Source organism: Meriones unguiculatus, chromosome 21 (assembly GCF_030254825.1).
Source record: "Meriones unguiculatus strain TT.TT164.6M chromosome 21, Bangor_MerUng_6.1, whole genome shotgun sequence".
Classification (NCBI taxonomy): Eukaryota; Metazoa; Chordata; class Mammalia; order Rodentia; family Muridae; genus Meriones; species Meriones unguiculatus.
In genome coordinates, this window is record NC_083368.1 from 12,174,124 (window position 1) to 12,187,571 (window position 13,448).

The following is a 13,448-nucleotide window of genomic DNA, read 5'->3' on the forward strand; positions in this document are numbered from 1 at the left end:
GCTTGTCCATATGGTATGTATGTATTTGAGAATAACCTACAGTGACCAATCCTGGGCTGGCTCTCAGACTGGTGGCACCACAGTGGGTGAGTCAGTTGACAGGGCCATCTCAGGGACGGCAGCTTGCCGCAGACCAAGCATCACTTTTGGATGAATGACAACACTCACACAGCAGTGTCTCTAGGGCAGAATACAGGAGACAGAAAGTCTTGACTAGTGGAGGGAGCTGCTCCAGACCAAGATCCAAGAGTACCAGATGACCCCAACTGCCAAGATCCACAATAGTAAAGACCCTGAGGAGGGGGGCAAGGACTGAATTTGGAAGTCAGTGGGATCAGACCCACTTCCCAAATGATCTGCAAAGTAAAACCTTGTTTAACTCATATATTGCAACTTTTCTTCTTTGGAGGGGGGGAGAGGTATGCAAGCAAGGAATGTCTTACTGCATAGCCTCCACTGGCCTGGAACTATCTACGTAGGCCAGGCTCATCTTCCAAGTGCTGGTAGTAAAGGCATGTGTTACCACATGGCTGTGACTTTTAATGCCACGTTGCTGAGACACTGGGTGATAACTAGAGAATCTTTCTGGAGTGCCGTGTCCCTTCCACGGCTTCTCTACCTGGCCTGCAGCTAAGACATTGTGGCCCAGACCTTGGGCCTTCACTGTGCTCAAAGGAATTATACTCACTCATGTAAAGGGTGGGCTCTGAAACCCTTCACCTCCGTCACGAAGGTGAAAAGGTCCAGGCAGTTCCAGGCAGTCCTTGGGCATGGTCCTGAACTAGGTCTTTCCCCAACCCCACAGGGCATTTCCACAGCCAGAGTTCCATCTTCCATCCAACGTGTGAAAGATCACAAAGATGGCAGGAGACAAGGCCAACCGCAAGTATGCAGCAACACAGTGTCACTTGAGATGGACAAGAGTTTGCCAAGTAACAATGCTGTTCTATAGTCACAGTCCTTCCGGCAGGATCCTGCACTGCCAAACCACTGGTGTGGCATTCAGCCTGGACTGGCCAGCACACTGCAAACTACTCAATAGCTAGGGCTGGTCGCATAATGCACCTGCCCAGCTATGAACCAGCAGCCTTGGCTCTTCTGTGTACCTCTTCACCTAAGCAGCGGCCAGGGTGCACACAGCAGACCCTACATGGATGCTGGCTTCTTCCTGCCGGCTGTCACACTGCAGCAGCATAGGGCAGAACTGCCCTTGCACTTGAGTTCATCTGAAGAGCCAGGCTACCTGAAGTCATGCAGAGACTTGGGGTTAGGGTTAGGATTGGTCTGCTGGCTACACACCTGTGACAGGCCTTGAGGAAGTCGCTGTGGCTAAAATAATAACTGCCCCTAAAGCCTCAACAGCTGTGCTGGGGCAGTGGCCAAGGAGCCTCAGCTGAACAAATCTCTTGCACATGCATCCCAGCACCTTCCTCTTCAGTACTGGAGACTTGAACAGTATATTGTCACAGTCATGAGGCCAGGCTGAGAAGGGACACCTTTCCTCCTGGCCCCCAGCATACTCAATCAGGATGCTGGCCCATAAAGCCACGCTCACTGGGTGACAGCTGCCCTTTGTATGGGACACCAACACAGCTTTTGCCCCCAAAATGTCACTTCATCTTCCATAATTGAAAATGTAGGGGCTAGTGAGTTGGCTCAGGAGGTAAAGTGTTTGCCACCAAGCCTGACCACCTAAATTGGGGCCCCAGAACACATATGGTGGGAGGAGAGGACCAACTCCCCCAAGCTGTCCTGACTTCCACACATTCACCACAGCAAACCCTTGCACATACACACAAAAACACATCCAAAATAAATGCATGAAACTGTATTTAAAAGGAAAATACAACACCTGCTTTTATTTGTCTTAGTAACAGTGCAACTTACAGGCCGGCAGGGAATGACCACAAGAGAGCTGGACTCGGTAATGTTTACATTTTATTTACGTCAGTAGCACTAAAATACATTACACCTTGAGGGTCACAGTTCCACAACACACATTAACACCAATCCACACTCCATGGTAACCGCCCACACCACCTCCCACCAAAATCAAGCAAACACTTCCTGGTAGTCTCCTCAAAGCTTAGGTGACCCTGTCCCGGCTCCTCGCTACGGCAGTGCCCATAACTCATAAAACTTCTCCTTTCCACACTGCTGGACCCAACCGCTGGCATCTCAAGCCCACCAACACTACTTATGATGTACTCACTTGCAAGGGGAAAAAGTTCTAGCAACAGATCCTCATGGCCAAAAAGCAAAGGAACATGTCCCCAAGAGGCACATGCAGCCCAGATGTGAGACAGCATTAAAACTACTTGGTGCTCAGTGCAAACCGCAGGTTAGGTGACAGCATGGCATGGATTTGTGGCAGTGTGATGCTTGTGAAGGGGCCATTATTTGCAATCTAAAAAAACTGAGGTCAAGCTTCTTGCTCCACAGCTGACTATTTAGCATACGCCTCTGTGTGCTGTATGTTTGTGTAAATAGTCAGTAGCACTGACCTAGGAAAGCTAGAAATGGTATTGCTAAGCAAAACCTTTTGACTGAAAAAAAAAAAAAAAAGACAAATATCTCTATAAGAAGAAAAGATGAGATTTCCCAAAAACTAAACTATATTTGGTGTCGAATTTTGACTACCTCAAGAAGATTAAAAGTTGAACAATAAAAATAAATATAAGGAAAGACTCTATATCTGAAGTGGCTCCAAATGGCCTATGTGTTGCCAGAGTACCGTGAATCAAAAGCAACCTGACACCCATGGCTCAAGACGCATCTTACATTACCTGTAAATTCCGCTGTACTTAAAACTGCACCCTGTACTGCCGCCAGTCTATCATGAACACATACCCAGATCCCTACTGGACCCTATGGGCTCCTACAGCTACAAATACCTCAGTGTTCGGAGCAGGGCTTGGGCTGCTGAAAAGAAGAGGCAGATCCTTAAAACTCAAGAGGAAAGCGCTGTGGATTTAGTGTTGGGGAAAAGCAGAGTTACAAGGCTAAGGCAGTGTCACAAGCTTATGCAGGCCACCCGGGATTGTCACTTCCGTCTCCAACACCCCTGATCCTACCGATCCGTGGGCATACGTCCATAATCCTGCTAAGCGAAGTGGCCCTGGGCGGCACTGAAAGGGTGCCGCTGCTGTGCGCTTGCGCACCACACACGAGAGCGGCTGCTGTGGCTGCCGCCAAATCCAGCCTAGCGGTTCCCTTTGGTCGACTTCTTCTTCTTCGTGTCCTCTTTCTGCTTCTGCTTCTTCCTCTTGCCACCTTCTTTGGGCCCTAAGGAAACATGGCTTGTGAAACACTGCACACCAGCAACCGCATCCCCATCAGGTGGGTCACTCACTAGACACTTCCCCATGTACGAAGAAGGCAACAGAACAGACATTAACAATGTCCACATCAGAAATGAACTACTGTTTGGAAGAGCATGCTTGAGACCTTCCACGTGGCTCCCAGAATGCCACTACCACACAAGGAAGTGTGCAACTCACAGAAAGCATCCTGCATTTACCCAGCCACAGAACCAGCTCTGTGAAACAGGCTCTGCCTCAGTCCTGCCAAGGCCCTACCTGCAGAATGAATAACCCTGTCATCTACACGGCCAGGCAGAGTAGAGACCCTCCACAGCTCCCTGCTGCAAGGGGCAGCCTATTTGTCTTCCATAAAAACAAAGCCTCTCATTTTTCCTGTCATGAAAGCCAACAAGTGTGTGACCTTACCAACCAAGGCCACAGTAAGATGGACAGAGGCTCAGCCTCTGGATACTGCCAAGAAGCCAGGAATGACTCTGCCTTCAGTCCTGCAGCTCTCAGACCCTGGCCATATGGAGTAGGTAGGCTGTGGGCCTGATGCTGAACAAGAGCCACAAAAGAGATCTCAGAACTCCAACAGATGCCTACAGATACTTCAAAATGCCGATGGTGAGATCCATCAAAATCTCAACACATGAGTTAGCTGGGGAGGTTGGGAGTGAAAGCATGAGAGGCAAGCCAGCAGCAGGATTAGATACAGGCTCTAGCTCTGTGAATTGCAAGCCATGCTCTGTGAAGGCCACACCCCACAGAGCTACTGAGCAGGCCAGGCCACGTTTGGCAGAAAGAGGAAGGAAATATTTTTTTCATTCATGACTTTTCTCTGATAATTTCACTGAATAATTTCCATTTTTAATGGCCATGTATTCTTCACACTTCACAGACCCATGTTGTGTGGAATCCAAAAAATGCAAAATGCCACTAATCCTTTTCCACCAAAGTGCAGCTTGCCCTCAACAGAACAAACCTTCAAGGCCACAGAATAGCCCACGAAGAAGGAAGAAAGGAGAGGAAGAGCGGCCAACATATACTGGACCCAAGGTGGTCCACAGTTCCAAGGTGCAATCTATCTCTCTCTCTCTCTCTCTCTCTCTCTCTCTCTCTCTCTGACACACACACACACACCAGACCAACAAATCAAAGTGCATTTTGTTTCTACCCCATCACTAGCATAGCTCGGGCCAGAGCCACTTAGACCACTACTATTCTAGCTGACTACAATCCAATCTATGATAAATTCTTGAGGGTCTGACAATCCCAGGTAGCTTTAATTGCACAGTAAGGCCTTCTCTCTTTTTTTGGGGGGTGGGGGGTTCTCTGGACTACCTTGGGTCCAGGGTTTCTCTGTGTAGCCTTCGCTGTCCTGTACTCACTACGTAAACCAGGCTGGCTTCAAACTGGAACTCCAATAGTCTCCTGCCTCTGCCTCCCTGAGTGCTGGAATTACAGGCGTGTGACACCATGCCCAGCTCTAAGTTTTCATCTAGGAAACCCTGCTTCCTGGTGCCAATGGGCCTGGCTGCATATAGGCTGTACCTGGCAGCTGCGAGGCTGACAGCCAATGGGAGCTGCAATTGGGATGATCTGTACAGTTTCTTGGTGTGCTTTTTTAGGAAAACTTGCCCCAAGACTTGGAAATTGAACCAAAACCAGTAACAATGGCAACACCACTGAAGGCTGCACTGGGTGAAGTGTGGCAAGCTTGGCCTGGGACATCTTGCCTCTCAACAGTAATGAGGAAAGGTCTAGGCTCGGTCCCCAACCAACAACAGAGTGCCAGTTTACAAAGACTTCTCTGTTGGCCAGAGGACGACAGCAGCTTGCAGTACAGAGCAAGTGACTGCCCAGGTCACAGCTTTGTTGTGGAAATCAGAAACCGCTATGTACCGTAGCTAAGTTTCTAATGTCCCTCCCAACGGGTTTTTGTTTTCACTTTGTTAAGCCAATTTCTGGTGTAGCTCAGGTGGCAGTTTGGAGAACACCACTTCAAAACAGGTCATCATAGAGAGAAGGTAAGTTAAGGGTTACTCACAGGTTTGCGTTTATTTTTGGGTTTTGTTGTTGTTGTTTTGTTTTCCTGTATGAAAGCATAGCTCCTTAATGGAAAACATGAGCAAAAGAGCGAAGCAGAGGAAGTGCCAGCTACACCCAGAGCCATGCTGGCAGGTGCTCCTGCCTCCAGACTCAGAGCACACAGGGAGGGCCACCTCACTCACAGCTTTCCAGCCTCTCATACCCAGACTTTCTACAGGGATCCACAAGCCCACTAGTTCATTCAAACACACACACACAAAGCTACAAGGAGAGCATGATTTGCTAAACTCCACTGTTTCCAGATCAGCCTTTGGATGATCACCTTTTGTTTAAGAGACGTGGCCCAGGACCAAGAGAATTGCCATTTGCCAGAGTTATACTTCCTGCCCGCATCCCGCTGTGGCAGGCCTATGCACTTATAAACAAGCTCTACAGGCAAGCCTGTCCCTGTGCACCTTCAGAACACCAGGAGATTAAAGACAAACACCTCACAGGACAAGCTTACGGCATCTTTATAACTGAAGAATGGGGGAAGGGTTCCAAAACCTACAAGCCCGATCTGTTCTGTATCTCTCGCCACCCCTCCCAATCTTCTTGGGACTATTCAGCACTGGAAGCAGACAAGGCATCAAGGGAGGTGTCCACCGCCACTGAGGCTACTCAGTTGCAAAGAGCTCATATCCCAGTTACCCATCTGTTTTTGCTGGCATCTCCCCACAAGGTCACTATGCTGGCTACCCAAAATTCCAGTAATCCTTCACCCATGGAGGACTCTGGGTAGTGTGTTCTCTTCTGCTCACCGAACCCTAGAGGACACCTGTTTCATTCTCTGAGGAGAACCAAAGGGTCTTGAGGTCTTGACTTTAATACAAACTTCTGAGAAGCAAAGGAATACCTTTGCCCTATTTCCTACTTGGAGCACTTTGCAACCCAACTCGACATGGACCACCAAGCCTCATGTCCATAGTTTGGCCTACAGTGTTTGCACAGCCACAGGCACAAACTTGCCTTACAGACAATAAAAAAAAAAAAAAAAAAAAAAAAAACCACACTGATACAGGGCTTGGGTCTGGCTGGAAAAGCTCTATGTGTATGCACACACTAACCACCAGAATGTTCTGAGGAATAATCCTGGAGATGTACGCATAGCTGAGTAGAGCTGCATGGTGGACAATCCCTTCATGAGTACAGAGGAAGAAGCCAGGGCCCCACCTTGATCTGTCGCTCCTGGGAACCTAGCTCAACTCTGCTCTTCTGTCTGAAAGTAAAGCCAATAAGTGTGAGTGGCCTTGGGGCAAGTCAGGTTCAGTGACAGATCTCAAGCTCTAGAATCAAAGTTATAAAAAGGAGCGTTTACGGACAGAAATAGTACCTAGCAATTCCTTAGCGGTCAACATATTTCATACGCATCAGAATACTGAGACCCCATTTTAATCATGGGGTTGGCTTTGAGCCATGCAGCTAGGCCGTACATAGAGCAGCTGTGGAAGATGAGCTGGGTGCAGGTATCCTCTCTGCCCCTTTTCGGCAGGCCTGGCACCTACCCCCAACTCCCCATGCCCACTTAGGTTAGAATGCAGCAACACAGGCCTGGCTTCTGTTCTTGCTGTCCTGGGTCTGGGGGCAAATCACTTTGGGGTTGCTCCACACCAGCTCCCTTCTGCACACCTGCTGAGGTCATAGGGGCATTCCAGTGGCCAGGAACCCGCTGCCTGCCCTGCTCTTCATCTTCCCAGTTGCTTTTAGACACAAGTTTAGCCGTCGGGGCAGGCCTGGGTGGCTTCTGTGGGTGAGTGCTGACAGACGGGGCCGAAGTCTGGCCTGAAGCTGGGGCCAGGGGTCGGGCCCGGGAGGGGGGCCGAACTGTTGCTGGGGCCGGGGGTGGGGCCGGGGCCGGGGCCGGAGCTGGGGCAGGGGCCGGGGATGGGACTGGCACCGGCTCAGGGGCCAGAGCTGGTGTGTGTTGGCCTCTCCGATGGCATTCTTCTGCAAAGGCGTTCTCGTCGGCCATACCTGAAAGCACAGCATACCAGGGACAGCTGTAAGCCTTGGCCCTCCCTTGGGAGCAAAAGGCTTCACATTCCATTCCTTCTTCCCCAAAAGATGGCTCTATCTCAAGAGCCACCATACATTTATAAAAGTAGACACTATGCATTCCCTCCACTGCTCTGCTGAGCCTGAACATTCTCTTCCCACTGAAGGAAAGAGAACAATCCCAGAGAAATCAACTGTCTCTGCTGCAATGCCATCCAGGTTCTCAGCAAGCAGTTAAAGCACAAGGCCCAGCAGATACCAGCAGATACTGAAGATGATTCTTGGCAACGCAACAATTCAACCCTGCAAAAACACACCAGACACAGACCAGACATGTTCACAGGCCAACACCTAGGAGGCATCACCTCTGAACAAGCATGAAGTAGCTTAAAGAACTGCAGAACCCTCAGGCACTCACTCTGCCCAGCATGCCTGCAGGGTGGAGCCAGGCTGCAGGCAATCTCCCGGAAGGCAGCACAGCTCATCACAACCCCCCACAACACTTGACAGCCCTCACTCAGAAGGCTTGTTATCTTTAGCAAAACAGAAGGGTTCTGAAGGTTTTATACACTAGATACTGAACATGAAACAAGAAAGCAACAATTAAAGGATCAACTTAGATTTCCTCAACTTTGAGTAACAGCACTGTTATTATACCAACCATAAAACTAATGGCAGTGACTCTCCATTCTCAACACTCAGCTCACCAGGAGGAGGAAGAGCTCACCTCCCACCTGCAACCACCCACTGCAGCCTGTGCATGAACTCAGCAAGAGACATTCGAGGGCAGCCTTCCTTTAGTGGTAACCCAACACAGGTACAGCCGTCCCACATGAAGTTCTCCTTTCATGCCTGGGAGGCACTCGCTCAAGGAAATGTGGTAAGTATTTCAGACCAGCCCTCATCTAGACACCTCAAATGGAGGCAGGCTCTGCTGGGCCCAGACTGTGGCGAAGTCTGGTAGGTAACAAGAAAACCTGACCCCCCCACATTTCGGGGGCCTCTTGAACTGGGTAGTGCAGCTGGGTGGGAGTGGCACAAACCTTTAGCCTCAGCACTCTGGGAGTCACAGGCAGGCAGGTCTCTTGAGTTCAAGGCCAGCCTGGTCTACAAAGTAAGTTTCAGGACAGTCAAGACCACACAGAGAAACCCTACCTCAAAACAAACAAACAAACAACTGTGGTAATACGTCACACCTGGGGCTACAGGGCCACCAGAGCACTGAGCTTGCAAGCTGGATGCTTACTGGCATTCAGTGAAGAAGCCTTACACACTCCATTTTGCATCCATTTAACCATGCACAAAGGTCAGCCAGCAGCTCCAGCCTGTCCAGAAGTGCCACTGTCTCCACCCCACTATTTGTAACCATCCTACATGTTCTGCCAGAGGCTGGGCATCCTCCTGAGCCACACACTTTCTGCACTGAGCTGAGGGTAAAATGTGACACTGGCAAGCTTGCATATCACAGACTCCTCTGCAAACAGTAAACACGTGTGAATGAGACCAAACCCTGAGATCTGGGAGCCATCTTCAGGCACACTGTATTCAAAGACTGTGCAGGGGAAAGGCACAATTTGGGGAGGAACAGGGGCTAGCACGACCTGGGGTTGCTGAAATGAACACATTCCCTGACTACTCAACAGACACATGGTGACAGGGTTCAGAATCTGAATGACATAAATGATGGCATGTGGAAAAATTGTGAATGCTCACCTGGTCCCTTGGGGTACTGTCAACTATCCCTCAGGTGCCCCACAGCTGGCCAGTCACTCCAACACTATGGAGTGACCAAGCACATGAAGGAGGCCCAGACTATTATCTCCTGAGCAGAGAACCATACCTGTAAATTCGTTCCATGCATGGTCATACATGCCTGTAATCCCAACCCTGTGGGCACTGAGGTAGAATGACGATGCTCTAGAGGTCAGTCCGGACTACCTATTAAAAATCACCAGTTGGTGGTGGTACATACCTTTAATCTCAGCACTCATTAAAGAGAGGCAGAGGCAGGCTGCTATCTGTGATTTCAAGGCCAGCCTAGTCTACAGAGCTAGTCTACAGGGTTCCAGGATAGGCAGGGCTGCACAAAGAAACCCTGTCTCAAAAAACAAAACTAAACAGCTGGGGGTGATGGCTCACTTTAATCCCAACACTCAGGAAGCAGAGGCAGGAGGATCTCTGTGAGGCCAGCCTGGTCTACAATTTGAGTCCAGGACAGACAGACAGGGCTTGTTAGCTACAAAGGAACCTTGTCTCTAAAGGACAAAAAACAAAACAAACAAACGGCTGGGGCAGTGGTGACACTCGCCTTTATTCCCAGTGCTGTGGAGGCAAAGGCAGGTGTATTACTGGGAGTTTTGAGGCCAGCCTGGTCTACAAAGGAAGTCCAGAACAGCCAAAGCTGTTTCTCTGACAGAGAAACCCTGTCTGGAGAAACCAAGAGAAGACAAAAGCAAAGAACAAAAGCAGTTCAAGGCCAGCCTGGAACTGCATAGTTTCAGATATGTTTATCATAACCTCACAATTAAATTAAAGGAAAGGAGAGGAAGAAATGACAGGAAGGAGAAAGGGAGGGTTGATCACGTTGTCTGTGTATAACTTGTAAAGGAAACCACTTATTTTCATGTGTGATGCCCCATACAACAGCATGCAAACCTTTATTTTGGGGGTGTGCTGAGTCTCAGGACAGCAGCCCCTTGCTCATCTCACTCAGTGACACTCAGTGCACTTACCTCAGTGACAGGACAGGCATCCTCAGGTCTGCCCAGAACCAGGCTCCCATCCAGCTACAAGAGGGTGCTCCCACATTCTGCTTCAGAAGCACCCTTCCCAACAGTCCTGCTGGATCTGCAGACTCTACCTAGATGCACCCCACAAGATATAACCCCCAAAAGGAATAAGCAAATGTCCTAACATGCCCTCACGCCCTCAGGGAAGCTGTCTTGGTAAGCTTACCATCCCTGTTGGACAAGTTCCCCACATTGGCTTTCTGAGCTTGCCTCGGACATCTATAGCAGGAAGCCAGTCTCTGGGAGGACGACATGTTTCTCACCGCAGGTTCTCTGCACTTAAACCCCCTACACTCCCCAGCCTGAGGAATACAGAGTGTACCTGCTTTCAGAGCACCTTCAAAGAGCTCTGTACTTCCATGTTGAGGAGTCAAACACGCAGAGAGTAACTAACTGGATTTTTGTTCTCTCAGGACAAAGGGCAAGATAGCTCGGAGGGTAAAGATGCTTTGCCACCAAGGCTAGCCTGATACCCGGAAACCTCAAAGTGGAAGGAGAACCAATTCTGAAGTGGTCCTCTGATCTGCACTTGCACAATATGATGCACACATACACACTCAAAAGTAAACCTAATAATTTTACAAACTAAGCTCTTACTGAATGCTCTTCCAGAGGACTAGGGTTCAATTACCAGCACCCACATGGCAGCTCACAACTGTCTGTAACTCTTAAGATCTGGCACCCTCATACAGACATACAAACAGGCAAAAACAACAATGCACATAAAATATATTTTTTTTAAAAAAAATAAGATTTAAATATTGAAGTGGAAACTTTTTTTTTTTAAGATTTTATTTATTTTGAATGCTCTATGTGCGTGTACATCTGCAGGCCAGAAGAGGGGGTTGTGAGCCACCATGTGGTTGCTGGGAATTGAACTCAGGACCTCTGGAAGAAAAGACAGAGCTCTTAACCACTGAGCCATCTCTCCAGCCCCCAAAATATAATATTTTAAAAAAATAAACTATTAAGAACTACAACCCTGAGCCTCACCATCCTTCCAGAACCTGGTCTCGTTCTCATGACAGGTAACTAGGATTCAAAGCAGATGTGGTTTTATGCTTGGGGGCCCTGTGGTAGAGGGCAATACTTCTAGGTTTGTGGCAACTACCCACAAACCCTCTCATAGCTGCCACCTTCCTGTTCAAAGTACCCTCCAGCTCTCAGGGCTTTTCTAAAAATCCTTACTCGGAATCCCCCTGGCCCTGGCCCTGGCCTAGCACTGGAGAGCATGGGGATATGGACCACAAATTGAAGTACCTGGGAAGTCAAGTCATTCCTCTCCTCAAGCATCCTCACTAGGCCCTTCCTAGAAGGGATCACTCACCATGTATTTGTCCAAGCACTCCTTCCAGCCTGCTGTCCTCACAATACAGTAGAGCAGTGGCTCTCAGCCAGCACCCCAAAACAATGAACAGGCTGCGGTGACAAGACCTCTGAAGCTTGTCTACTTAGCAACTGCTGCCTCCAAGGCAGTCTGGACCAGAGCAGGCACAGCTGACCACTGGTACTTGGTACTTTACCAAGCCTGATTCCTGTGTAAAAGGAAGCAGCTGGGTTGGGTTACTGATCCAGCCCCAATAAAGATGGCCCCATAGACTGAGTGCTCTGTGCTTGCAAGCTCCAACAGCAGAATCCCAACAGCAAAGGCAGCAAGTCAAAGGCTCTCTTAGCACAACAAATCAATTTCTCTAAAGTACCATGCTGTGACTTTCATCTAAACCCGCTGGTCTGTGTCTTCATGGCTGCCTATGAGCAGCAGTAGAGGTGCTCTATGGGCCCAGGAGCATAGCCAGTCCATGGAAAACACTGTCTACATGGACCTATCTGTCCTGTTATGGTGGGAACTCACAAAGGTACAGATAACCATAGCACCACCACCTTCAAAATGAGAGCAAACACCTAGGCTCAAATACCTTCATCCTTATCCCTTAGGGTAAAGATGCCTTACAGTTTTGACAAGTTGGCAGCTGACTGAGGACCATCTTCATATCCTGGTCCAAAGCACATACTCCCAATATATAGTGGGCTCATTCTTGCCAACCACGGTATTCACAGCAGACTCTAACAGAGCTGGACACACACACACACACTGTTGCTTCATCATAGAGCAGACAGACACCACAGAACCCAGAAGTAAGGTGGCACCACTTGTCCTACCACTCCCTGTCCCACTCAGAACCTTCTCATGCAGCCTGCAGAGGCAGGGTTGGAGTGCTTGTATGACCTGGCTGTGCTGTTGGTGGGCTTCCTTCTGAAAGTAAAACCACATGTGGTTCTGCCCTCCCCCCAACACACACACACACACACACAGATTTATCCCTCAACACCCAATCAGGCCTAGAGTAACAGGAAGAGCTAGCCCATAGCACAGTAGGTAGGGCTCAGAGCTCATCCACAGGGTCCTCAAAACATACCATGTGCTGTGCCAGTGGCTAGGAGAAAAAACAAATCTTGAAAGGCAGAGCAAGGGCTGGGCATAGTCACTCTAAGAGAAAGTGCTCATTTAGCATTTGGGTCCACACCCAGGACCCAAAAGTCTTTAAAAGGATGAAAACTTGTAAGCAAGGCTGAACATCATAATGTCTTTGAGAGCAAAACAAAGTCCCATCAAAGAAATGGCACCATAAACCAAGGTTCTCAACCTGTGTGTCACAACCCCTTTGGAGTGTTGAAAACCTCTTTCACAAGAGTCACTTATCAGATACCCTGCATATCAGATATTTACATTACAACTAATAACAATAGCAAAATGACAGTTATGAAGTAGCGACAAAATAATTTTATTTTGTTGGGGACAAGGCTGAGAACCAATGCCATAAACTCTAACAGCAGATATCCTCGAAGCTTGATTCTTAGGAGTGGCTTGCTGCGTCCATCTGTCTGAGGGACTCATGTGTCAGGAGCCTAGTATGCACAGTAGTGAGGCAGGCAGAATGCTCCAGAACAACACAACACAAGTATCTAGTTTCTGAGATTAGACAGCATTCACACTTAAAGACTACAGGAGGAGCCCTTCAACTGATCAGCTCTGCTCTGTTCCCTTATCTTCCCTTAACTTCACAATTTAATAGATCAGACTGGAATGAGAATAATAACCCCAGGATTACACAGGGTCCAAGTATCAAGTAAAGCCTACACTGATAGGAAAACACATGCGCAAAGGAGCTCATTTATGCATGACAGTGCACTGACAGAACCTATCAGAACTCCAGGGAAGGACTACTTCCAACTTCACACACAGCAGTTTAACTTCACCTAAAGATAAGCA

At 48.7% G+C, this 13,448-nt stretch overlaps 1 protein-coding gene across 4 annotated transcripts in view; it reads right to left on the minus strand.

Moving 5' to 3' along the window:
* Positions 1-1,920: 1,920 nt before the first annotated feature.
* Dnajb6 (DnaJ heat shock protein family (Hsp40) member B6) overlaps positions 1,921-13,448 on the minus strand; it is a 57,658-nt gene continuing 46,130 nt past the window's right edge. For 2 of the 4 annotated variants that reach the window (XM_060373938.1, XM_060373937.1), the window contains exon 9: positions 3,245-7,367. In XM_060373938.1, the coding sequence (XP_060229921.1) occupies positions 6,919-7,367 (449 nt within the window). In that variant the 3' untranslated portion in view covers positions 3,245-6,918. Of the gene's footprint in view, positions 7,368-13,448 lie in introns of all 4 variants that reach the window. The other 2 variants (XM_060373939.1, XM_021661967.2) reach the window with 2 other exon arrangements.